Source organism: Delphinapterus leucas, chromosome 6, assembly GCF_059928025.1.
Source record: "Delphinapterus leucas isolate spDelLeu-1000000601 "Yukka" chromosome 6, BTC_Dleu_Yukka2, whole genome shotgun sequence".
NCBI lineage: Eukaryota > Metazoa > Chordata > Mammalia > Artiodactyla > Monodontidae > Delphinapterus > Delphinapterus leucas.
This window is the reverse complement of record NC_143134.1, coordinates 49,784,627-49,810,846: the sequence shown is the minus strand read 5'-3', so window position 1 is coordinate 49,810,846 and position 26,220 is coordinate 49,784,627. Positions and strand designations below refer to the sequence as shown.

Here is a 26,220-nt window from a genome sequence, read left to right as displayed (position 1 = left end):
TTGAGGACAGCAAGAAGTTTATGTAGTAATAGAAAAAGAAAAGGGAGAAGAAAACAAAAAAAGAGGGGCAAAAGGCATTTTACAATATAAAAGATATGAGTTTTTCATACTCCTGTTTAAAACCAAAGAAACCACTGGGGTTACGATGCAATCATTGTCACTGTCTATGTTGCCTAATAAAAGAGTAATCTTATAATCCTCCACAGATACGATGTTTCACTGGGATCTGGGCATTAGATTTACGTATTTTCTAGTATTACCTTCTTTTTTTTGTTGTTTTTTGCGGTACGCGGGCCTCTCACTGTTGTGGCCTCTCCCGTTGCGGAGCACAGGCTCCGGACGCGCAGGCTCAGCGGCCATGGCTCACGGGCCCAGCCGCTCCGCGGCATGTGGGATCTTCCCGGACCGGGGCACGAACCCGTGTCCCCTGCTTCAGCAGGTGGACTCTCAACCACTGCGCCACCAGGGAAGCCCGTATTATCTTCTTTTTATGCCCAATTTAGATCACAAAGTACATTCCCCTAAACACTGGCTCCTCAGGATATTGATAAGTGTGACATATTTTTTTAAAGTACGTGGTCAAATAAGTTTGTTATACCATGGGTTAAACAAGCTTAACAGGTGTCTTGCTGTAAGACTGTAGAGACTTTTAATATGCTAATGTACACTGTGAGTCTACATTGAACATACAAAGTTTCCTAAATTTCTTGAACCACAAAAAGCTTCTTTCACAGAACTTCTTGCAAAATTAGTGTTTCATGGAAGCAACTTTGGGAAAACAGATTTGAGTCCTTTCTGCACCTGAAGATGCTGTGTTGAAATTGCTCCAGCCCCTCTTCTAACAGCAGGATGCTCTGGGCCGACGCAGAGCCTGTCTCTGCATCAGGACCCCTCTAGCTGACTTGAACTAGGAGCCAAGCTTGCTTGGTGCAGCCCCAGGACGCTCGTCATAGTCTGCTTCTCTGCGGAGACCCTGACGGGCCCCAGCTCTCGCCCCTTCTCACAGGGCCAGCAGCGCTTTTCCCTCCCTCTGCCACAGAAGCCAGAAGCGCATTCCAGCCACACCCTAGAATCATACTTGCCTGGTCTCCCACATCCAGTCAAGTTGCAGGGACTCATAAACAGCATCCAGAATCTACACTGACCACATGGAGAGGGCAAAGGTCTTGCCCTCCACAGGCAGGAAAAGGGACCCGAGCGTGTTCAACTTATTTTGTCAGAAGTCAGGAGCCTTGCAAAGTCTTTTCTCAAAGAAGCCTTTAAGACGTTAAGGCTATGACAAATTTTCTTCTCTATTTAAAAAAAAGAAAGAGGGCTTCCCTGGTGGCACAGTGGTTGAGAGTCCGCCTGCCGATGCAGGGGACGAGGGTTTGTGCCCCGGTCCGGGAAGATTCCACATGCCACAGAGCGGCTGGGCCCGTGAGCCATGGCCGCTGAGCCTGCGCATCCGGAGCCTGTGCTCCGCAACGGGAGAGGCCACAGCAGTGAGAGGCCCGCGTACCGCAAAAAAAAAAAAAAAAAAAAAGAAAAGAAAGAAAGAAAAACATGATATACTCAAGACACTTATTTTCACTTAAATACAGTCTAACAGAAAATCAGGCAGACCTTAGTTTTGTGTGGCCCTTGCCAATTATGTAACTTTTTGCAGTGTGGGTTCCTCAAAACTATAAAATGGGATCCTGTTGGATTCTTTTGATGTTAAAATGAAATAATGTATGCAAACTCGGTAATACCATGCTTGATGAACGGTTAATGCCCAGTGTAGTGTTAGCTGTGGATAGTACTGAAGGATTGTCTTCTACATGTTGGCCCCCATGGGAAATAAGCTCCATTTGCTTTTTTTTTTAAATTTTATTTTATTTTTGGCTGCATTGGGTCTTCGTTGCTGCGTGCGGGCTTTCTCTAGTTGAGGCAAGCGGGGGCTACTCTTCGTTGTGGTGCATGGGCTTCTCATTGCAGTGTCTTCTCTTGTTGCAGAGCACGGGCTCTAGGTGCACAGGCTCGGGAGTTGTGGCGCATGGGCTTAGCTGCTCCGCAGCATGTGGGATCTTCCTGGACCAGGGCTCAAACCCGTGTCCCCTGCATTGGCAGGCAGATTCTTAACCACTGCGCCACCAGGGAAGCCCTGCTTTTTTAAAAAAAAAAAAGCAAATGACAGTATCTTTCTACCAAAATAGATTTCTTGTAAGGAAAGCATGCTTTTTTTTAAAGACACAAATTAATCATTTTTCTTCTTCTTTGTATAAGACTCAGGGGAAAAAATGAAAATCTTCTATTTCAACAGTACTTCTTCTACTCTTCAGAAAATAAATAAATAGGGCTTCCCTGGTGGCGCAGTGGTTGAGAGTCCGCCTGCCGATTCAGGAGACACGGGTTCGTGCCCCGGTCCGGGAAGATCCCACATGCCGCGGGGCGGCTGGGCCCGTGAGCCATGGCCGCTGAGCCTGCGCGTCCGGAGCCTGTACTCCGCAACGGGAGAGGCCACAACAGTGAGAGGCATGCGTACCACAAAAAAAATAATAAAATAAATAAATAAATAAATAAATAGCCTCACTAGAAAGCTGCCTGTGGCTGACACTCCAATTCTCTTAAAATGGATTTTTAAAAAATCTTTACTGGGTCTCTATAATGTGTCCATCACGCCAGCCCAATCCCCAAGCCAACTCATACCAGTGCCAACATATTCTGATTGCTAGACTTTCTCCAAATGGATCAGCAGCATGGCAGAGACGGGTAGCTGTTCATCAAAGTAGTCCCTCTTCTTCCTGGGCATATGGCTAGACCGAATTTCCCAGTATCCCTTGCACTTAGCTGTGACTAAGTTCCTGCCAATGGGATGTGACTGCAAGTGATGTATGCCTCTCCAAGCCTAACCCGTACAACACTCCCATGCATATCCCTCCAGCTCTTGCCATTTTACTCCAGCTTGATGAAGATAAGCTCTGAAACCTTGGAAGCCATGTGGAAGATGGCAGATCCACAAGATGCAAGGTGTCTGGTGCCTGATCACTGCTTGGAAAAAAGCCAACCACAGCTCAAGTACCTCTGTTCCAAACTTTACATGAGTGAGAAATACTCCTACCATGTTTGAGCCATTTTATGTTTTTGGATGTGTTTATTACAGTAGCTGGTCTCTGGAGCATCTGGAAGTCCTAGGATTTTTTGCAAAATTATGAAATACTGATAAATTATTTGTAAAACAATGAATCTAATCCTTGTGTGCCAAATCAGGCGCTAGCTCATAAAATAACTAAATAATCTAGAACTAAAATAACACTGTAGCCTAGCTTCTACTCCAGGTTAACCATCAGAGGTGCCAAAAGTTTAAGAAAAACGTTGTTGAAAAACTTGAAAGGGACTTCCCTGGTGGTCCAGTGGTAAAGAATCTGCCTTACAACGCAGAGGACGCAGATTCGATCCCTGGTCAGGGAAATAAGATCCCGCACGCCACATGGCAACTAAGCCCTCGCGCCACAACTACTGAGCCCGCACGCCTCAACTAGAGCCTGTGTGCGGCAAACTACAGAGCCCACGTGCCCTGAAGCCTGCGTGCCTCAACTAGAGAAGAGAAAACCCGCACGCCACAACTAGAGAGAAGCCCGAGCACCGCAACAAAAGATCCTTCATGCCGCAACGAAGATCCCACGTGCCGCAATGAAGACCCTGCCCGCCACAACTAAGACCCGATGCAGCCAAAAATAAATAAATAATAAATCTTAAAAAAAAAAATGTTTCTGTGACACAAGAAAAATCTGTCATTGCTTGACTTTAGTGATGAGAACATCTTGACCCAGCCTATCAAACACCTGTGTTTCATGGAAGTATAGTCTTGTGTCAGAGCATTAGTATGGACTGGCATTTCTGACAATTAGACATTTCTGAGACTTTTTAGAAAAACCAAATTGGAGAGAACTGGAGCTGTTAGCTACAGGCTTTCATCTATATTTAGTAAATAGCAGATTAGAAATCCATGATTTAAATTGATCATGAAACACATGATTTTATCTAAAAACGTTAAAACGTACAGGGATATGTATTTGTTTTGTGTATCAAGGGACACTCAGAAACTTAAGCCTCAAGCTAAACCTGCGAAATTCAAGCTTCAATCCCAACCCAGGTCTAATTAATTAAATTATTTATTTTGTTGTCTGCAGTATAAGGGACTTACCCTAGTTTAAGGCCATCCAGTTAAAGATGTAATGCCAAATGAGATTACTTACTGGTTATCAAAACCCTACCGGTGTTATTTCAGTAAAGACCTTATAATGGCGTTTCTGGAAAACGGCCTTTGGTGATCACAGATGTTAGCCTGGACCCAAATACATCATAAGCAGCTTCTCTCAAATCATCTTTTCCCTCCATCTCCACTGCTTCTACCTTTACTCGGCCACCACAACTCTCACCCAGCCTGCTAAAATATCTACTCTCCACCTGGGTTCCCTGCTTCCATTCTTGCCCCTTCTCCAAACTGCTCCCAACAAGGAGGCCCCAGAGTGATCTCTTTAAAGCGCAAGTCATATGACACCACTCTCTTGCTTAAAATTCTTTCATGTGTCTTCACTAGTCTTAGAATAAAATTGGAACTCCATCATGGCCTGCCATGTCCTACCCAATCCCAACATATCCTAGGACCAACCTCCCCACTCCCTTCACTCCAACACAACCAGTCTCCTTTGTGTTCCTTGAATATCCCAAGCTCTTTCCCATGAGAGCTTTTGAACCTCCTGTTCTCATTGCCTGAAATGCTCTCCCCTCCAGCTCTTTACATTGCTGATTTTTCCTCACCCTTCAAGTCTCAATTCAGTCATCACCTCCCCAATTACCCTCTTACCCTGTTTATTTCCTTCATAACACTTATAACACCCTGAAATTTTATTCTTTATTGTCTGAAAATCTGGACACTCTATGAGGACATGAACCGCCTCACCTCTTTTTCTTTTTTACTATCTTGTTTCAGGCATCATATCCTCAAAGATGAATAGATGGATGGGTGGATGAATGGATGGATGGATGAAATTATAGGCAATAGATAATTACAGCATTCTTTTTCCCATGGACCATTCATGAGAAACTGTTTTATCACATTTGGCAATGAGCGTTACTGCACTCTCCCAATGGGGATGGGTATAGGGCAATGACAATTTCTGCTCTCTTAAATGCATCACTCCTGGAAATACAAAGTTTTAGCTCTGAGGCCACCCATATGTGAGTTCTTTTCTTAAATAAAAAATGCTTGAGTTTGCAAAATTAATAGTCCCAAGAGGATGTCTTAACATTTAATTATCTACAATATTTGGGGACACAAGGCTGTCTTCACTTTGAATTTTAAGCTATCGAACTTATGAAGAAGCTCTTCCAGGAGAGAAAAAAGTCCCCGCAATGCAGAGTAAAACCACAGCCTGCTTGCTTGGATTCCCATATCCAGGACGACCTCCCTTAGAGGAGCACAGCAAATCAAGCCCACGACCATGTGGAAGTCCAGCGCACACTTCACTTTTGTTTATGGCACTGGGTCAATCTGACAAGATAGTTGTTTTCCCAGTTCTGACTAAATGGAGGAGAGTCAGGCCTGCAAATAGTTTTCCCCAAAGTTCCTCTGTACATGTAATAGGAAATGCAGGATTGGATCTGGGCAGGGACTCTGGAAATGTCAGGGCAGTCTCTCCACACTGAATGCCCTGAGAATGCCAACATGTGTGACTATCCTTTTCCATCCTTTGAGCCCTGATGAAGAAACACTGTCCCAATCCAGAACTAATGAACTCCTTCTGCAGCTCAACATGAGAAAACTCAACAAGCCCCTGCAGAAAGCCTGCAAGAACTGTGCCCTGGCAATGTGACATCTGCCTACACGAAGGGAGGTTACAAGACTCAGCCCTGCAATACACATGGTGGTGATGGTGACTCCCGTAATGAAGTTGCTGGGGTCTTTGCCCAGGATGTCCCACAGCACTCTCTTCCAGAAGGCCTGCAGGACAACTTCTCCCCCAGGACTCAGTATCAAGAAAAGCTTTGCTTCTACTGAGGATTTAGCTTTGTTGCTAGTTTGTTTTATCTTTTGGATACTGTGGTTACTTTAATAGGTCTTCTTTCCCCTTTGCTTCTAGAAAGCCCAGGGACAGATTTGCAACTCTCTGCCATAATGACACTAGACAAGCAAGTTTATGTTCAGACTGTACCCCTGACTTCATCTTGTTTTCTTGCTCTTGTTTTCTCTCAACTCTAATTTCTTTAACCAATTTTTTTTTTTTTTTTTTTTTTTTTTGCGGTATGCGGGCCTCTCACTGTTGTGGCCTCTCCCGTTGCGGAGCACAGGCTTCGGGCATGCAGGCTCAGCGGCCATGGCTCACGGGCCCAGCCGCTCCGCGGCATGTGGGATCCTCCCAGACCGGGGCACGAACCCGTGTCCCCTGCATCGGCAGGCGGACTCTCAACCACTGCGCCACCAGGGAAGCCCTAACCATTTTTATTCTCTTGTATTATATGTATTTATAAGCTGCTTCAAATCCTTGTGGGAATGAAATACATACAGACGGTAGATTTTACACCAAAACTTTTACAACCCTAGACCTCGTAAAAATACAGTGTGGCCTCAGACAGACCTGGGTTTGAAACCTAATTCTGTGGATTTCTAGATATGTGATCTCAGGCAAGTCATCTAATACTTCCAAGCTTCCATTTCCTCCTCTTTAAAATAAGGGTAATAACACCTACATTGTGTAGTGGCTATGAGAATTAAAGATAATTTATATAAAGAGTTGGTACTTAGTAACTGCTACATAAATAGTTTCCTTTATTATTATTAATAACTATGCAGACTGTTACCGAAGAATACCTAAAGGCAACGTCTGGAAGACACAGGGACAGACAAAAACATGGCGAATGTCATGGGACTATGGAGGCAGAGACTGGACTGATGCTTCTCCAAGACATGGAACACCAAGGATTTCCAGCAACAACCAGAAGCTAGAAGAAGCAGGGAAAGATCTGTCCCTAGAATGTTTGGAGGGAACCCGGCCCTGATGACACTTTGATCTTGGACTTCTAGACTCCAGAACTATTAGAGAATAAATTTCTGTTGTTGTAAGCCACGTTGTTGTTTTTTTTGTTTGTTTGTTTGTTTTGGGGGATTTTTGGCCATGCCGCGCAGCACGTGTGATCTTAGTTCCCTGACCAGGGATCCAACCCGTGCCCCTTGCAGTGGAAGTGCGGAGTCTTAACCACTGGACTGACAGGGACATCCCAGCCACGTTGTTCCTGGAAACTTATTACGGCAGTCCTAGGAAACTAATACATTCTCCAACTCCTGTAGCCCCAAATGGCAGAAGTGAAATAACCAAGCCAACTTTCAATCCAGTTGACATCTGCCAAGAACTTAGAGATACACACCTGGCATGTTCCATGGGGACATATGCTAGAAAAGAACAAAGGAGGGAAAGGGGGAGGGAGAGGCTTTGATTTTAGGCTTAAATGAATTAATTCCCCTCTCTGAGCTTCAAAGTATCTCATCTATAAGATGGGGTTAGGTCTAGATTAATGATGGCAAATAGACTTGAGTTGAGAATGGCTGTCTTAGAGAGCCATTATGAGGAATTATCTAGGCAGAGAGGCAGATAAAGAGTCAAAATACTCCATCCTCATTCTCCTCATGCCTCTGTGACCATCCTCTTCAGTTTCTCCTTCCACTGCCCACTCTTTAAATGCAGGCTATGCTTAGGGTTCTGAAACTGGCTCACACTTCTTTTTGCACTCTACATGTTCTCTTTAGACAGACCCATTGATTCGTATGGTCTTAATTATCACCCACAGCTTCTAGTGATACTTTCAAATCTCTCTCTCCCACCTGGATCAGTCTCCAGCCCTCATCCAGACCCATATATCCAACTGCCGAATGGACATCTCCACTTGGCTATCCCATAGACAACTCAAAGTAACCCATCTATAACAGAACCCACCAGTTGTTCCCCCGCAAGCCTGCTCTTTCTCCCATATGCTACCTCTTAGTTGGCGGTACCACTGTATACCTAGCTAAAAAAATGGGGCTTCACCCTGGTCTATTTCCTCTTTCTCCCCCTCCCACTCCAAATCAATCACCAAGACCTGCCAATCTTACCTCCTAGATAATTCTCTTCCTCCCCATACCAGCTATCACCATGCTAATTCAAACTCCCACCAGCTTTTGCCCTTCAAGACTCAGCTCAGAACAACAAGGTCCTACTGTACAGCACAGGGAACTATATTCAGTATCCTATTATAAACCATAATGGAAAAGAATATGAAAAAGAATGCCTATATACATGTATAATTGAAGCACTTTGCTGTACAGTAGAAATTAACACAACATTGTAAATCAACTATAGTTCAATAAAATAAGTTTTAAAAAAGACTCAGCTCAGATATCACTGCCTCCAGGAATCTCTGCAAGGACAGGGACTATATATGTCTTTTCTACTCCTGTACTCCTGGAACTTAGCATTGTCTTTACACTCTAGGCAACAGGTAATGATGATGACGATAATGATGATGCTATCATATTGACCGCTTACTATGTACCAGGCACTGTTATTAGCAATTTACATCTCCACAACCACCCTTTGGGGTAGGTACCCTTATTATCCCTATTTACATACGAAGTTCAGGAAGTTTAAATGACTTGCTCAAAGTTACACAGTTCTACCAAGAGGTAGAGTGATTGAACCGATCTCATACAGTATACTCATAAGATAAAATAGTGACACACATACTTAATTGTTCAATAAATATTTATTAAGCATATGCTATGTGCTAAGCACTGGAGATATGATGGAAAACAAAGAAAATAAGTAAATGAGTCCGGAAATAAATTTCAGACATGGGGGAAACCTCTCAGGAAACCCATTCCAGGTTTCTCTAGGGCAACCACTTTAGTCCTGAACTGACCTAGGAATCTGGGAAGCCTAACAGTCTTTATTTGCAGAATTCTAAGTAACTTTGTAGAAATATTAGGGGTGTCAGACAACTCAGGGTTTCCTCCTTTGCTAACTAATGCCTCCCTCACAGAGCCAAAAAGCCCTTGTGAAGTACCAGAAAGAGCTTGAGTTATAGCATCCTTGTCTGACTTCAAATCAGAGAAAGCCTCCAGAATCCCCTTTCTTATGGCTGCCGGAGGGCATCTCCTCTCAGTGGAAGCAGAGCGAAGGGAGCTCTCTGCTTACTGATGAAAGACTTGCAGTGACGGCCTTGAGGCCAGAGGACCTGGGTCTCAGCCTGACTTTGCCCCCAAGTATCACTCTGACCTTGGGCAAGTCACTTTACCCCTCTGACCTCAAGAGTCTATCTCTCAGTGTCCTTCCAACCCTACATTCTATGATATAGAGTCTGCACTTCACAGGCTACCTAGGGGCAAGGGTGTTGTCAGGAAGAAAAGAGGCCCCTCCCCACTGCCCATAGCTCTAGTAGACTATTCCAGACACTATCCTCAAACCCAGGCATTGCTCAGACCAAAAAAAAAACCCTAAAATTTGGGGCATGTGAATCTTCTGTCAGTCAAAGAAAAGCCCACTCGGGACTTCCCTGGTGGCGCAGTGGATAAGACTCCGCACTCCCAATGCAGGGCCTGGGTTCGATCCCTGTTCAGGGATCCCACATGCATGCCGCAACTAAGGAGCCCACATGCTGCAACTAAGGAGCCCACCTGCCGCAACTAAGCCCCGGCGCAACCAAATAAATAATAAAAATTTAAAAAAGAAAAAGAAAAGCCCACTTAAATTTTTCCATAATAATACCTTTCTTTGTTCTTCATAAATGTCAGGAAACCTTATGACCACATTCAAACTGATAGTTATTAAAAGAAGCCACAGTCCTCATCTCTGCCACGGCAATTCCTTTTAAAATATTTATCCAAGGGCTTCCCTGGTGGCGCAGTGGTTGAGAGTCCACCTGCCGATGCAGGGGATGCGGGGTCGTGCCCCGGTCCGGGAAGATCCCACATGCCGCGGAGCAGCTGGGCCCGTGAGCCATGGCCGCTGAGCCTGCGCGTCCGGAGCCTGTGCTCCGCAACGGGAGAGGCCACAACAGGGAGAGGCCACAACAGTGAGAGGCCCGTGTGCCGCAAAAAAAAAAAAAAAAATATATATATATATATATATATATATATTTATTTATCCAAGACAAGAGGACATCTCTGTCCATCACTCACTCCACTCGTTTTTCCAGACTACAGGCACACTCAGATATGGTCTGGGAAGAAATCCACATCTACTCAGTGGGTAAAAGGGAGGGTTATTCTGGTAGGTGACCTTTCTCATCTGAAATGCTTACCACCATCTCAGAAGTGAAAGCCCCATTAGGGTTCAAACGGACCAAGAGAAACAACAGTGGAATAGGATTCAGATGGAAGCTGTTCTGATAAACCCCAAACTGAGGGTAGGTTTTACTGATGGTGCATATTTATTTACTTACCTACTTATTCCACCACGTTAAATCTCTATTTATCTGGGGTCATTTTCTAAGAGCTAAAATTATTCCTGTGTAGGAAGTTACTATGTGCATAAACTGAAGCTGGGCTATAAAAGCGAAGCAGGGGTAAGTCTGTCCACTGAGCCTTCAAAAGGGTGATATAAAATGACAGTTACCAGGAGCAATTAATACAGAGAAGTGGCCATATTCAGAGGAGTGGGGGAAGGGATGATTTTGGAAGCTCTCAGTTTTTTCAGCACAGGTTAATACCCGAACTTGAGAACCATAAAAAACAAATCACGCGGCCTTCTTTTATTCAACAAACATTTGATGTCTTTATGTAAGAGGTGCCAAGTATACAAAACTGAGTAAGACACACTTCTTGTCTGGAGGGGAGGATGTATGAGTTAACCAATCAACACAGACCTGGGACTTCCCTGGAGGTCCAGTGGGTAAGGCTCCACGCTCCCACTGCAGCGGGCGCAGGTTCGATCCCTGGTCGGCCAACTATATCACACACGTGTGCAATAACCAAGAAGTCCGCATGCCGCAACTAAACATGCCGCAACAAAGATGCCACGTGCCGCAACTAAGACCCAGCACAGTCAAAATAAATACATATTTTTAAAAGAACAACTAGAACTATGTGATACCACCAGAGTAGAGGTACGATGGTGCTCATGACCTAACCAGCCTCGGGGAATCCCAAAGACAAAAGCAATGGAAGTAGGAGGGGACACTGAACGAATGCTTGAGCTGCCATCTACCATTCTGTGAACTTCTCAAGTTTCCCCAGCACCTGAATTTGTCCTCCCCGTATCTCTACACCAGAAGAACTAAACCACCAAATAACTTCCCTGTCACTGAGACGTGGCTTCATTATCTTCCCTTGATCATCCAACAAATAACTATTGAGCACCTACTATGTGCAGGGTGTTGTGAAAGGCACCTGGATCTGTCTGATCCAGGTCTGATGAGCCATTTATACTGGGATTCACATTCACAAAGGGTTTATAACATAGATTTTTCAAATGATATCCAAATGATATCATATATACAGTCACAGGAATACACTTCCAGGCTTGAGCTTCAAAGCATATCACAATTTTTATAATCCTGTTTCGGCAATTTTTAAAAAATACATACAAGTCCCCCTACTCCCATGCCACGTATCACCCATGGAAGTGGTCCAGATGTCTCTGCATCTCTGTGAGCCCTGTGGGCATTCAAGAAAGAGCAGCGAACAAGCCAGTTGTTGGACATGTGCTCACGGAACTTAGTGTTTAGTGGGGAGACAGATATCAAGTAAGGACATACCAAACTGATAACTGTCATTACCGCAGGGGAGGAGAGAGGCATGACGGGAGGCAGAGCTGGCAAGCAAAGCTTTCACTTTATCTGAAATGTTTAAATTTTTACTATATGGACACATATCCACGTATTACTTGTGTAGTCACTATAAATTTCTATATCAGGTACGTCATTAAGAGAAGAACAACCAAGAAAGGGACTAGAGGACCAGGGGAGAGGGGACCCCAATATGGGAGGCAGTGGGAATAAGTGAAACACCCAGTTATTAGAGCTTCAGGGTTGGTCTGGGCTAAAAGAGCTGCACATGACTTTGTGGTGACCGCTGTCTGCACGCCATATGGAAAGCACTGACAGGTATGGACACAAGGCTTCCCATCTCTGAGCTCCTTACGGGGCTCAATCATCTTCTGACCCCACAAACAGAATGAGTGACTTTCATGCACTGAGTCACATGGATGACCCACATGTTACTCTCACCCTGGTTCAAAACTTGCCTTTTCCCGGAGAGCTATCAATCTTAACCATACGATGCCAAACGCCTGTGAGCTGAGTCATGGCTATCTTGTCTAGACTGAAATGTCTCATCTCCATTTTGTCAAACAAGTTGTGTCTTGCCCATTACTGTTAACCATGTCATCCACATGTCAAATTCACACAGTTCCACTGACAACAGGGCAGCCCCTGCTAATCAGCTTTCCCCCTGAGGAAAGTCTGACCACATAGAAATGATTGAGAGAAATGAGAGCAGGTACCATGTTAGCATGTGAAAATATAGCCCACAGTTTCAGACTGGGCAGCTGTGACAGACAAATTCTGGAATAAAAACGATTCCTTACACTGCCATTCTTTTCACCTTTCTAATTATATTTTGAGATAGGGTCAGATGGCATGGCTTTTACAGAACAGAGGCATGACCAATACTGATCATGCAATAATGCTTCTGATCACAACAATTATGTGAGAGGGTACGTGTGTGTGCTATTCTGTCTCAGTGTGACAGGTACCCTCTTCGGACTGTGCACAGTTGTTAGGGATGTGTGCACAAGTAAAACCAGCACAGAGAAACACAATCGAATGCCCCCTTGCATAAGGTGGACAGCTAGCAGAGGAAAAGCTTCCTGCAGAGGCCTTCACGTCTGAGTTCTGCTCTAAGAGGTCAATGGAAGCCGGCATGGTGGATAGGTTTGCCAGATAAAATATGGGACGCCCCATTAAATTGGAATTTTAGATTAAAAAATTAATGATATTTAGTAAAGGTGCATTCCAAATATTGCATGGGTCTTCCATATTGTTGTTTGCTAAATCAAGCAATTCTAATGGTGGAAGAGGGGACAACAGGCATGTCCATCATCTTTCCTTTTTCGTCATGAATATTGTACATGAGGAATGAGGTACACGCTATAGGGAGGACCTATGAATTACTCCTGTACCTAAGACACTCAGAACATACCTACTTCTCCAACCGCGGACTCCTTGAGATCATGGACTATACCTTATCCCTCCTTCTTCAAGACCTAGCCCAGGGATTGGCATGCGGTAGATGCTAAAAATACAGTTTTGAATAAATGAGGATACAATATGGAATGACAATAGAGGGAGGGAATATGGGGTGAGGGGGATAAGATGACAAAACTGTACATGGCAGAAAATACAGGGACCTTCAAGACGGTTGACAACGGCCAAATCTCCAGCCACCTCCATCACCCACGGGCAGAACCTCTTAGCATAGAAGGTCAACCGAACAATCTCTTAGCTTGGTTAGTACGTTTGAACTGTCTCAAGCACGAACTATGCTAAGCACCCTGGGTGGGTGGAGGTGGGGGGCACACAAAATTGGGAGATCAACACTTACACAATTATTTACTTTACAAAGCCAGAATTAAGGAGGACAAAGTACTGTAGAAGCCCAAAGAGGAACAAGCAGTTCTGACTGCGACAATTCAAAAAGCTTTAGGTATAAGAAGTTAAGTGAGGTATGTAAGAAGGTCTGGCCCTGAGAAGAGATTTGCATTTTATAAACTCTGTGTGTGTACGTATGTGCAATAATAAATATATGTATTTTATATATATATATATATATACATAAACCTATATTCTTTATATGCGAAGTTGTAACAATACTACACTGAACTCCCACATAGTCTATATTATTCATATCAACTGAATTAGAACTGAATCTCAGAGAAAATTCACATCTCCTTTTTAAAGTACCCTAGAGCGGAAATGTTTACATAAATAAAGTAGTATTGATCCTACTGCAGGTGTATAATATCTCTTTTTTTCAATATATTTTGTTTGAAAAATAGTTTGCCTTATTAAATAAGAAATACTTGCTGCCTATAGAAAACTTTAAAAGTCTAGGTAAATAAAAATACAAAACTAAAAATCACCCATTATTTTTCTAGTCAGAGATAATGACTCAATATTTGTAGCATATATACTTCTAGATTTCTTCTGTACATATATGCATATGTTTATATTTAACAAATAAGACTATATACTACCACGTAAACTTGTTTTTAAGCTACAAAGTGTATCCATCCAAGTAACCAAATATATTCCCACAACATAATTTTTAATGCTTGCACAGATGTCTTCTACAGATGGTTTACTTAACCAAGTACCTACTGCTGAACATTTAAATTGTTTTCAGTTTTTTGCTGTGATGAACTTCCTGACAGCTAAGTCCTTAAAAGACATCCACCATTATTTCTTGGAGATAAACTCCTAGAGGGAGAATTGCTGAGTCAAAGATTATGTACATTTTTAAGGCTTTTGATACATAGCACCACCTTGCTCTCCAGGAACTTTGTGTCAATTTATATTCCTGTGTAAAAGGGCCCATTTTCCTAATTATTTTTCTAAGTTAGTCATCCCACAAAATATCTCTGTGAAATCAGAATTTATACAGAGAGAGCACATAGAGTAACATTATGTAGCAGGTTTTCTTCTCATAGTAAACCAGTCCAAAAAGCCAGGATTTTAAGAAGTCTCACTTGTCTACAATTAGCCTTTGGTGTAGCCAGCTAATTTAAACACAAACATTTTAAGCAATTTTGCGGTCCAAGTTTGCCATATTTATGGAACAGTGGTTGCTTACCATTCTAAAATGATTTTATTGAAAATTAATGCATTTCTTTTTTTAAGGTGGTAATTAAAGCTAACCTTATTTAATGACATCCCATTTCACATTCCTGGAGAAAGAAATTTTCTTTGACCATAACCAGAAGAAGGTTATCTGGTCAAACAGGGTGAAAACCATAAGTGGTGGACAGCCATTATTACCACAGTAATACTGATCCAGGTGGGAATTAGCTTGGCTAAAATGGGTGATCACCTACTCATATACCTCCTCAAAAACAAACAGGAACAAACAAAAAAAACTTTCCAGCACGCAGAACCTCTAAACAAGAAGGAAAGACAGCTAAGTTAAAGTTTTAAAATACTGTCTAAACCATACCTAAAAGTTAAAAAAAAAAAAAGCATGATACTACAAGAGAGAAGTTAATGAGGCAGAAAAATATTCCCCAATATACAACCCGCTGGAGAACTTCTAAGAAAGAGATCAGATCATAGAAAATGCTATGCGGGGGTGGTAAGCACTGGTTCAGGTTTAACTAAAGGAAAGGATAGTTGGAGAGTTTCAACATTTCCTAATGGCAACAGAAAACTAAGCTGGCCTAGCCTGTTCTGTGATAAGTGCCATGCTCAACGACCCACTCTGTTTTTCATCTTCTTTGAGGCCCAGAAAAGTCAAATAAAAAGAGAAAATATCCAAACATAGAAGTTTAATTTAAGGACTTCCCTGGTAGCGCAGGGGATAAGAATCCGCCTGCCAATGCAGGGGACAGGGGTTCGAGCCCTGGTCCAAAAAGATCCCACATGCCACGGAGCAGCTAAGCCCATGTGCCACAACTACTGATCCTGCGCTCTAGAGCCTGCGAGCCACAACTACTGAGCCCATGTGCTGCAACTACTGAAGCCTGCACATCTAGAGCCCATGCTCCGCAACAAGAGAAGCCACCGCAAGGAGAAGCCCAGGTACTGCAACGAAGATCCAACGCGGCCAAAAATAAAAATTAATTAATTATTTTTTAAAAAGCTTAATTTATCAAGATTAGAAACAACCTAACCTATGTTATGTTCTAGTGGTCTTGCAATCAAATAATCATAGTTATTTTGTCAACGTCTATGATTAACTCAATGAGAGAAGATGTTCGGCTACAGGGTCAGGTAAAAATATTTCCTTGGAGGATTGCTCTCTCTTATGTAATAGTATTAGGTGAGTAAGTGTATAGAGTCCCAGTTTTCAGTTCTTTCTGAAACAGTCTGCATCAGGCTGGTTCTGATGATTCTATAGTACTGGGATGGATCACCCAGGCACCTAAGATAACACAATGATAATGCTTTGCTCACTTCTCTGGAAAAAAAAAAAAAAAAACAAGATTGCATTTCCAAAGTCAATGTAGTCACCCAAAGTCAAAAAAGCCTCAGAGGCAAAGGGGCTGAAACCCTGAGTACCATAAAATGACGAATGAGAGAACTCCTCCCCACTGAAGATACCCAGGTGTATAAAAGGCACACGAAGTAATACTTAAGACCTAAAACCTCACTCACTGTCAACCTTGAGTCTTGTGGGTTTTTCAGCTAAGGGGGTGAGGAAAAACAATGAGCGCCGAGCCTGATGTGATTAGAAAGTGTATGTGGCCGGTGTGCCTCATGGGTCTGTTTGTCACCAGCGTCCTCTCTCTGGACTGTAACTTGCTGAATGTTCACCTGAGGAGAGTCACCTGGCAAAATCTGAGCCTTCTGAGAAGGATGAGCAAGTCATTTCCTATAGAGTGTCTAAGAGAAAGCAAAGCTTTTGAGTTGCCCCAAGAGATCCTCTCACACACCCAGCCTCTGACGAGGGACATCAAGGAAGCCTTCTATGAAATGTCCAGACAGGCCTTCCACATCTTCATTCAAGACACCTTCAAATCCACTTGGGAAGAGAAACACCTGAGACAAGTCCAAATCGGACTCGATCAACAGCTGCAATACCTGGAACAATGCTTGGAAGAAGAGGAGGAAAACGAAGACATGAGAGAGGTGGCAGAGGATGAGCGGACACAGTCAGGAACTCCAGTCCCCCAGCTGAGCAACCTAGAGCTCAGGAGGTATTTCAACAGGATAGACAGGTTCCTCAAAGATAAGAAATACAGTCACTGCGCCTGGGAGATCGTCCGAGTGGAAATCAGAAGATGCTTCTACTTCTTTCATAAATTCACAGCACTACTCAGGAGGAAATAAGGTATATTCTCAGAATTCAAATTCCACTTCTCTCCAAAGTCTCCTTTTCCTTCTCTTCCTCCTTCATCCTCTGTTTAAGGATTACTGTGCTATGCCAAGGCTCCCCTCGGTTGGATTGGTGGTGGTTTAGGTAATGTTCACTGTTTCTGAAGTTTGGCAGAAAGAAAGTGATGCCAACCACCTCCTGGGTGACCAAGAGTCTTGTTAGGAAGTCCTGAAGACAGTTTTAAAGGATCCCCCCTCCACCTTCTACTCTCTGTTCCTCTTTCCTTTTGCTCTTTCGTACTTGCTTTGCTCTATCTCTCACCTTTGAACTCCACCAAAACAATGGCTAGAGGACACGGATCAGAGAATATTGAAAAATGGAACACCTCAATGGCTTAATCCTCTTGCTGCCAAGGTTGTTTATTCTAGGAAAGTTCAGCACGTTAAAAGAGCTTATACACGCTCCCATAGAGTTAAAACCCTTCCTGTCTCCCTACTGTTAAAAATAAAAAATAAAAAAAAAATTGAAATTTCTGCCCCATTTGCTTCTCAACTTGGTTTAGTTAAAATGATACAAAGTTTGTGGCTTGGTATTTTATTATTTTAAGAGAGTGAAGATCCATGGTGATATTGGATGGTTGAATTAGATGCCTATGATTTAATGCAGAGAGCATTGTTCATTCCTAATGCGTACAGTGTGATTTTTATATCTAAAGGATTGAAAATGCTACAGAAAAGTTTAATATCTGCCTTTCATTGTTTTTTGTTTGTTTGTTTTCTGCCTGAAATGAAATGTCTACAGTCAGACTATGGAAGAATTTCAGATTGGATTTTCCCAATTAGAAAGCCACTCTCTATTTGTTAAATAAATTTAATAATACATGACACTTTAATAGACTTTATCTTTTTGAAAGTTAATTTGTACCTAGATTACCCAGATTGTTTACTTAAATTTTCTTGTGTGGTCCTTCATCTGTATTAATTCATCTTCTAGCTGAAATGAATCTTCTCTTCCTCTCTCTCCTCTACCCCATTTCAGAACCATCTACCTTCAAGCAAGAATTAACGGAGACTGTGGCTACCCAAATGCATCAAAGAGGGTGAAATGTACCCGGTTCAGCTCTTGGAAGGCTTCTCCTGCTATTACTTTAACAGCACGCTGCTAAACTGTTTAGATTCAAGATTCATCCAAGTACAGGGCTCCAACAATGTAGTCAAACTGAGAAAGTCTTATGATAAAATTGAGGCAAATTCAGTCCAAAAGTTAGAAGAAATGTTTAAAGGCACAAGAACTAGATACTGGTTATCAGTGGAAGGATCAGACAATAAAATGAGTTAGCATAATCCATTTAGAAAAAACAACTCATCAGTAGTAGTTCTAAATTTTAAAAAAGCATTACAAGCTATAAAGGAATTAGGGCATGCAAGCTACTGAGCAGAAAGTATACACTTAATATTTTCCATGAATTTCTCTAATAATGCCTTTGCATGGTCTCCCTTGTAACTCCACTGGGACCATGTCAGTTACTTCAGCAAGTTATGGTTGCAGTCTTGCTAAATGCTTGCAATGCAAGAAGGAAGAGAATTGGCACTTCCAGTCAATAAAGATTGTCTGATTGTACTGGCAGGGGCAGGAGTCAGACAGGATGCTTTAATTACGAGCACCATTTGTCAGAAAAAGGAGAACACTCTCACTGAAAAATAGGTAAGGACACAAACTGGCACCATCACAAAGAAATACTAACAGGCAATGTGAAAAAATGTTTAATCCCATTTATGATTAAATAAATACAAAAGAAGACAATAAGATACTCCCCTCCCACCATTCTGGCAGAGATAAAAAAAGAGTGATAATATAGACTATCAGTGGGGTATAGGGTATAGGGAAAAAAAACTCCTGTGTATTGATGGGGAGAGGTTAAACTGGCAAAAGTTTCCTACGGGACAATATGGCATCTTAAATATCCTTAAAAAGTACATTAACTCCTTAGACCTGGCTATCCTATCTCCAGAAATTTATTCCAAGGAAATACCTGGATAAGATTGTTTAATGGAGCCTTGTTTATAATATCCCTCCTTCCTCTGTTTTAATTTTCACCTCTCTGTATTTTCTGGTTTTTTCTACAATGCTGGGGAGGGTTTTCTTTTAATTCTAAAATTAAAGAAACTGTACAAGCTTATCTTTCACTGCAATTACCCTGTCTTCCTTACTGGAGTAGACTGGGACAGACACTGCCCTTTCACTTTGTTAATGACGCCCTTAGACACTTCTTGAGCAACTCAGGTCCTTCTTGTTTTTCTCCTGCTGCTGCTGCTGCTGCTAGTTTCAAAGGAATCCTTCCTTGGGGATCAGTTTCATAATGTAGTCTTTGTAAAGTGCCTTCTGGTGCTTCAAAGATTTTGCTTGCTTTCTTTTGTTGGTCCCACTGGTAATATTCAGAAGTCACTGGAGAAAGTGCTCTATGTGTCCACTCTCCTGACTTAGTCTCCTTTGTTCTTCTTTATTAAATGGAAGCTCAAAAGTTATAAGTCCAGTAAAGGGAAAACTTCTGGAACTGGGCAGAGGCCAGTGTGCAGTTTCTACTTAAAATGCTTGAGTGGGTACATCGGTCACGAGTGTTCAGATGGAAGCTTCCTCCCTCCCCTGTCTTGGGGCAGGGATCAAATGGTAGAGAATTAAAAAAGGGTGTAGTTGAGTCTCCTTGGAAGGGGACTGATGGGCTGTCAGTCAGACAGAAAAGGCTGACAACACCAGCATATGTAAGACTATGTGCAGGTATAGATTCCAACAGATGTACAGACACAGTCTCCTCTCACAGTCTAACCGACTCTAGGGGCACCAGCTGGGGGCCCTGCCCTCTCAGAGTGGCTACCGTGCTTCGGCCCTAGCTCTTCCCCCGCCCCACCCCCGCCTCCGAGGTATAGTTGATGTACAATATTATATTAGTTTCAGGTGGTAAGTCCTAGTTCTTTAATAATCCACAGCCATTAAGAATAAGCACCATGTGTAAGCAAACAACTTGATAGGAAAGGCAGAGAAACAGGGCCACTATAATCTCACAGGCGCACTCACAGGAGAACTCTGTCTCCAGACACCGATCCACAAGGCATGGGTATCGTGAACTCGGCCCTGGCAGCGTCTGCACTGGGTCCTCCGGATCCGCTTTTCCTAAATGCCGAGAGGGGACCGGGACTTTACACTTGGAGCCCTATGCGAAGACAGAACTCCAGGTTCATTCTGGAGGGAGCCACTTCACTCCTGTTTCTAGACAAAGTCTCGAGGCTTCCTAGGTTATTTGCATATCTCCATTCTCTTTAAGGCGACTCGCCTGCCCTTCGACCCTTGGAAACTCGCAGACCTCAGAGCCTTAAAGCTGTCTGCCTACCAGAAGTGCCCTGATCCCGTCCCGCCGCCTGGCAGCCGGCCGGCCACACGCCTTTAGGCGGAGATCGGAATCCACTGGAACCCAGCAAAGGACACCCAGATTGGGGCGGAACCTCGCTTCCACTCTCTGCCGAAAGAGGCACCCATCTCGACCTGCGCTCTTCGGCGCGCTGGGGATAAGACCTGAGAAATGCGCCCAGGGCCACAGGCACCCGAGGAGGCGGGGAAGGAACAACTTTCCCTCCGCCCTCTAACCGCAAGGCCCGGGTGGGGCGGCCCCGCTGGGGTCGGGCTCCTCTCCTACCCCAGGCGGGCTCCCGGGCGCGAGCTGGCCGGGTGGCTGGTGTGGAGGCGGGGGGAGGAGGACCCGAGGGGCTTCCTTGTCTCCCGAGCCCCGCCAGATGTGAGAAAGGCAAACAATAGGGGAAACGCGGAGAAACAAAAGGCTATTCGCCACGATTTCAATCGGCTCTGTCGCGTGGTCCCTGCGGGGAGGACGTCTGGGAGGGGTCAGGAAGGTGGGTGAAGGGGGATCTTGAGGAGTTTGGGGTCTCTGGTACTTACTTGCCAGGCGCCGGGAGTCGGCCCTTTACCCTTCCAGAGGGGTCCAAAGGCAGGGAGGGGCAATTAAAGGAAAGTTGAAGGGTTTCCACCTTCTTCCTCAGTGCAGGGAAAGGGAGGGGCTGGGATTCCAGATATTTGACAGTTGTTGGCCCAGGGGTTCGGCAGGATTTGTACGTCCTTTTCACACCCTCTCCCTCCAAGAAGCATCCACAGTCCCCGGGGCGACCTCGCCGATGGAGCGGAGTCCCCCTTCGCAGACCCGAGCCGAGCCTCCTCCTTCAATATCAAGACGCCCTAAACGTGGTCCCCCTGCCCAGGCGCACTTTTGTAAAAGTTTGTCTTCCCGCCACCCACTGCCCCGCACGCACCCTGCAGTCATCTGCAACGCGGGATGGATTCGGGGACAGACTTGTACCCCGAAGAAGATCGATATTTTTGACAGATCTTTTAAAATCAAGGCCCCGGAGCCCGGGGTGGACTCTTGTTCACACCCGGGAAGGGCGCGGGAGGAGCCGGCCAGAAGCCAAGACGCGGGCAGGGGTCTGACGCGGATTCCAGCCCCGGAAGCCAGCGAAGGGCGGGCGGGGAAACGGGGTCCGCCGCCTCCCGCCCTCCTGTTGCACCCGCCCCCAGGTGCGCCCCGCACCTCTACCCTCCTGAGCGCGACCCGGCGCGAGCGGCCGCGGGCTGCGCCACCTCCCCTCGCTTGATGCGAGCTCTCACTCACCGTGGGGTTTTTACCTTCTGCCCCGGGGCCCTTTCGGTCCCCGCGCCGGGGCAGCTGCAGGCGGCGCGAGACGAAGAGGATGAGCTCGGGGCAGGAGGGGCGACGCTCGCGAATCCAGCGAGGGGCTCCCGGGCCAGCGCGCGCGGTCTCAACGAGCGCGCGGGCGAGCGAGCGCGGGACTCCAGCTGCAGACGCCGCCGCTCCAAAGCAGCCCCCACCGGCACCCGGCGCGCGGCTACCAGGCGGAGGCGCGTGCGGGGACCCCCTGGCGGTCGCCCGCGGAATGGCAGCTCCGTCGGAAAGGAACGTTAGGTCGCCTTTGGGTCATCTTCCCTCCGGAAAGAGGTGGGGAATGGACAGTCTGAGCAGGGCTCCCGGCCTTGCGGAAAAGACATTGACCCTGTGGCCAGGGCGGGGAGTAGGACATCAGATCAGAAAGCGTGCGTTCTGGGTCCACCAGGGCCACATCCAAGGCACCTAGAGAGGAGGAAATTGCTTACCTTCTCCAGGATTTTCTGACTTGTTGAAAAATGCTGTGGACTGCCCGACTGAGGAGAGCATTAATCGTTGGAAAATACTTTGAGAGTCTAGCAATTTGCTAGAGCAAGCTGGGAGTAATGGAAAGAGCATGGACTTTGAAGCCCAACCCACATTCTGCCACTTTCTATTTGTGTGATCTTGGTCTATGACCTCTACCTTGTAGTATCTACCTTGCAGGGTGGTAGTAAAGGGTAAAGTAAACATAGAAAGTATTCCTAGTTCATAGTAGGAGTCATTAAATATAAGCTTCCTGAGGAAAAGAATGAGTCTTCCACATCTTTTAATTCTCCGTATGATAGCATCTTAGTGGACATTGATTGAGAAGTACCAAATGACTAAGTATTGCATTTTACAGTTCTTACTACACACTTTAAAGAAGTATGGAAATATATTGAGTAGAAACTAGAATACACAGAGAAAACATCCTTCCCGCAAAAGCTGTTTCCACAACTACCAAGTGAGACCCTCTAAAATCACACCCATCCTTTGCAATATCAAGTCAATTCTGATATTATAAGAAATATTTAATAAATAGTCATGGTCTAATGATATCAACCCTGGATTAAACGATTTAATTCTGTGTCATTTGGCAATGCAAAGATAATGAATATTGTGAATATAAAACTCAAACAAGAGAAGAAAAAATGGTCAGATACAAAAACCCAGCCACTAAGCAATGTTTCTGTTCATTGTTGAGTCATGCAATCTCATTTCCAAATTGTCTCAAACCCCATTCACTGCTTTCAAGTTCCTTTTGTTCCTGGGCTCCATGGCAATCAGACAGCACTTCATCATCCATAACAATCAGGGTAGAAGTGTCTCTTAATTACTCTAGTTTACCTTTAATAGTCCTTCTCTCGTACTCACTTGTCCCTAATTGGGAAGAGGCTGTTGCCTGCCCCAGAATTCTCATTACGTGGTCTTTTCTGTTCTGTCAAGAAGAGAGGAAGAAAAATAAGGCTTCCTGTCTCAGAAATTAAAGTAGAACATTGAGATCCAACTTCTGCCCTCGAAGATAGCGTTCAAGCTCCAGCGCGCAGGTGAGCAGGGCATGTGCGGGGCAAAGAAGGCATTGGATTCTAATCAATAAGCATTAATGGAAGGGTCTCTGCCTCTCTCTTTGGGTTTCAGCCTTGCCTGTAGGGAAAAGAGAACTTTCATCCCACTTCATCCCCTTAGTGGCCCCTTCAGTGGGGAGAAATGGTGAACCTGGTGGTTGGGAGGAAGGCTTTGTTATTTCCTCGATAACTTTAACCAGTGAGTGGGGTCAATATAATGAATCACATCCTATCTCTCAACCACCCTTGATCTAGCTTCCCTGCCTGTGACCTGGTGGCTGGAAGAAAATGGCTCAACCTTCAGAATCTGCTCTGAAGGGGCAGCATTTTAAATTCAAGCCTTCTTTGGTCCTGTTTCTTAGTCTATTCAGGCTACTAAAACAAAATGCCATAGACTGGGTGGCTTATAAATAGAAATTCTCACAGTTCTGGAGGCTAGGAAGTCCAGGATCAGGGCACTGGCAGATTCAATGTTTTATGATGGGCCGTTTCCTCATAGACATCTTTTCTCTGTGTCTTCACATGGCAGAAAGGGACAAGGAAGCTTTCTCAGGCCTCTTTTATAAGGGCACTAATCCCATTCATAAGGGCTCTGCCCTTGTGACCTAATCACATCCCAAAGGCCCCACCTCCCAATACCATCACCTTGGGGGTTAGAATTCAACATACGAATTGTGTTTGGGGGGACACAAACATTCAATCTATAGCATCTTGGGCTACATCTCTTCTCCAGTCTGGCTTTTATCAGAGCCCTGTATTGTACAGCAAACTGGCCCCATCATGATGTGAAGTAGATATTGTTTCCCATTGGCTATTATTCCTTATGTGTATGTGTCTTTGCTCGTCTGGAAAAGCACTCTGAAGGAAAAGAATGGGGGAGGGAGAGGATTCAGATATCAAAAGTTCACCCACACTGAATGGACTCTTCCTGTCAGACTTGCTCACACTGCTGTCTTCCCTCAACTCAGGGAAGGGCCAGTCCAACATTTCAGTTGCTTAAGGCCCCGTGGAATCTTCTTTGACTTTCCTCCTTTTCTATTCCACCTCTATCAGAAAAACTCATTGGTTTTATCTTCAAAAGATATCCAGGGGCTTCCCTGGTAGCGCAGTGATTAAGAATCCGCCTGCCAATGCAGGGGGCATGTATTCAAGCCCTGGTCCGGGAAGACCCCACATGACACGGAGCAGCTAAGCCGGTGCACCGCAACTACTGAGCCTGCGCTCTAGAGCCCGTGCTCTGCAACAAGAGAAGCCATCGCAGTGAGAAGCCCGCGCACCGCAACGAAGAGCAGCCCCTACTCTTAGTTGCTGCGCTCACCACGTGCAGCAACTAAGACCCAGCACAGCCAAAAATAAATAAATAATTAAAAACAAAAAAGAAGATATCCAGAAGCAGACCTCCGTCCACCACCTCCACAGTTACCATCCTGGTCCAGCCACAAATACCTGCAGCCTGGAATACTGCAATAGCTTCCTACCTGGTCCCCGTGCTTCCTCCCTGCCCTGCGTTTGTTTTATTTTCAATACAGCCGCCAGTGTAATTCCCTTAAAATGTATGTTGCCTTTCGTCACTCTGCTACTCAAAATCCTCCTGGGCCTTCCTTTCTTACTCAGAGTAAAAGCAGCACAAAGAAGTACCCCTTTATCTCTGACTTTGTCTCCCATTACCTTCCCCATCACAAATTCCGCTCCATCCACACTGCCCTCTTTGATTCCCACCAGTGCCAGGTAAGCTCCTACCTTTATACTTGCTGTGCCTTCTGCCAGGAACACTCTTTACTCGGATACTTCAAGGCTTACTACCTCACTTCCTTCAGACCTCGGTCAGAAGTCACCAGAGGGCCCCCCTTTCTGCTCTATTTAAAATTACAGTCAACTGCCACCCTCAACACTCCCTCTCCACATTCCCCGCTCCAATTTTCTCCATAGAATTTATCGCCATGTGATATACAATATATACACTGCCTGTTTTCATTTTCTATGGCTGCTGTAACTAATTACCACAAACTTGGTGGCTTAAAATAATACAAATTTATCTTACAGTTCTGGAACTTAGAAGTCCAAACTTAGGTCTCATTGGGCTAAAATCAAGGTGGCAGCAGGGCTGCAATCCTCTTTTAAATCTATGGGGGGAAATCAGTTTCCTTGTTTTTACCAGCTTCTAGAGGCCACCCGCATTCCTTGTCTCATAGCCCCTCTTCTCCATCTTCAAAACCAGCATGGGCAGGTCAAATCCTTCTCATATTGCATCACTCTTGTATTTCTGCTTCCTTTCTTCTACTTGTGGGGAAATGACACTGAACCCATCCAGATAATCCAGGATTATCTTCTTATGTTAAAGTCAGCTGATTAGCAATGTTAATTCCACCCGCAACCTAATTCCCCTTTGTAGCTTAACATACTCACAGGTTAGGGAGATAAGGAAGTGGACGTCTATGACAGCAATTATTCCCTCTACACACTGCCTTACTCTTTCCAGCAGAATATAAACTCCATGAGACAAAGGTTTTTATTCTGTTTGGTTTATTGCTCTATGCCTAGACCAGCTCAATAAAAGTATAGAAAATGTATAGATACTTGCTATGGACTGTATTGTTGTCACCCACTCTGTGCCCATCTGTGCCCATCTCCGGCCCGCCACAACCTACCACCCAATTCATATGTTGAAGGCCTAATCCTCAGTGTGATAGTATTCGAAGATGTGGTCTTTGGGAGATAATTAGTGTTAGATGAGCCCTCATAGTGAGATTAGTGGCTTACATGAAGAAAAAAGAAAAGAAAGAGATCGCTGTCTCTCTGCCATGTGAGGACATCAGTGAGCAGGGGCCATCTGCAGGACAAGAAGAGATTCCTCACCAGGAATCAAATTGTCTGGCACTGTAATCTTCGACTTCTCCGCCTACAGAACTGTGAGAAGTAAA

At 44.6% G+C, this 26,220-nt stretch overlaps 3 protein-coding genes across 4 annotated transcripts in view; 2 read left to right on the top strand and 1 right to left on the bottom strand.

The window, feature by feature from the left end:
- MOB3B (MOB kinase activator 3B) overlaps positions 1-21,956 on the bottom strand; it is a 206,345-nt gene extending 184,389 nt beyond the window's left edge. Inside the window, exon 1 of one of the 2 annotated variants that reach the window (XM_089913116.1) lies at positions 21,702-21,956. The gene's annotated coding sequence lies outside the window, so the exon portion shown is untranslated. The remainder of the gene's footprint in view (positions 1-21,701) is intronic. The other variant, XM_022551601.3, reaches the window with a different exon arrangement.
- On the top strand, positions 16,196-17,449 carry IFNK (interferon kappa). The gene has a single exon (XM_030763816.2). The coding sequence runs from the start codon at positions 16,417-16,419 to the stop codon at positions 17,038-17,040; it is 624 nt and encodes a 207-aa protein (XP_030619676.1). The 5' UTR covers positions 16,196-16,416; the 3' UTR covers positions 17,041-17,449.
- On the top strand, positions 20,601-23,311 carry LOC149748937 (uncharacterized). Its single transcript, XM_089912626.1, is given in 4 exon segments — positions 20,601-20,908; positions 21,055-21,449; positions 21,452-21,963; positions 21,965-23,311. Coding segments are annotated over 4 exon segments (1,317 nt in total). The 3' UTR covers positions 22,067-23,311.
- Positions 23,312-26,220: the final 2,909 nt, after the last annotated feature.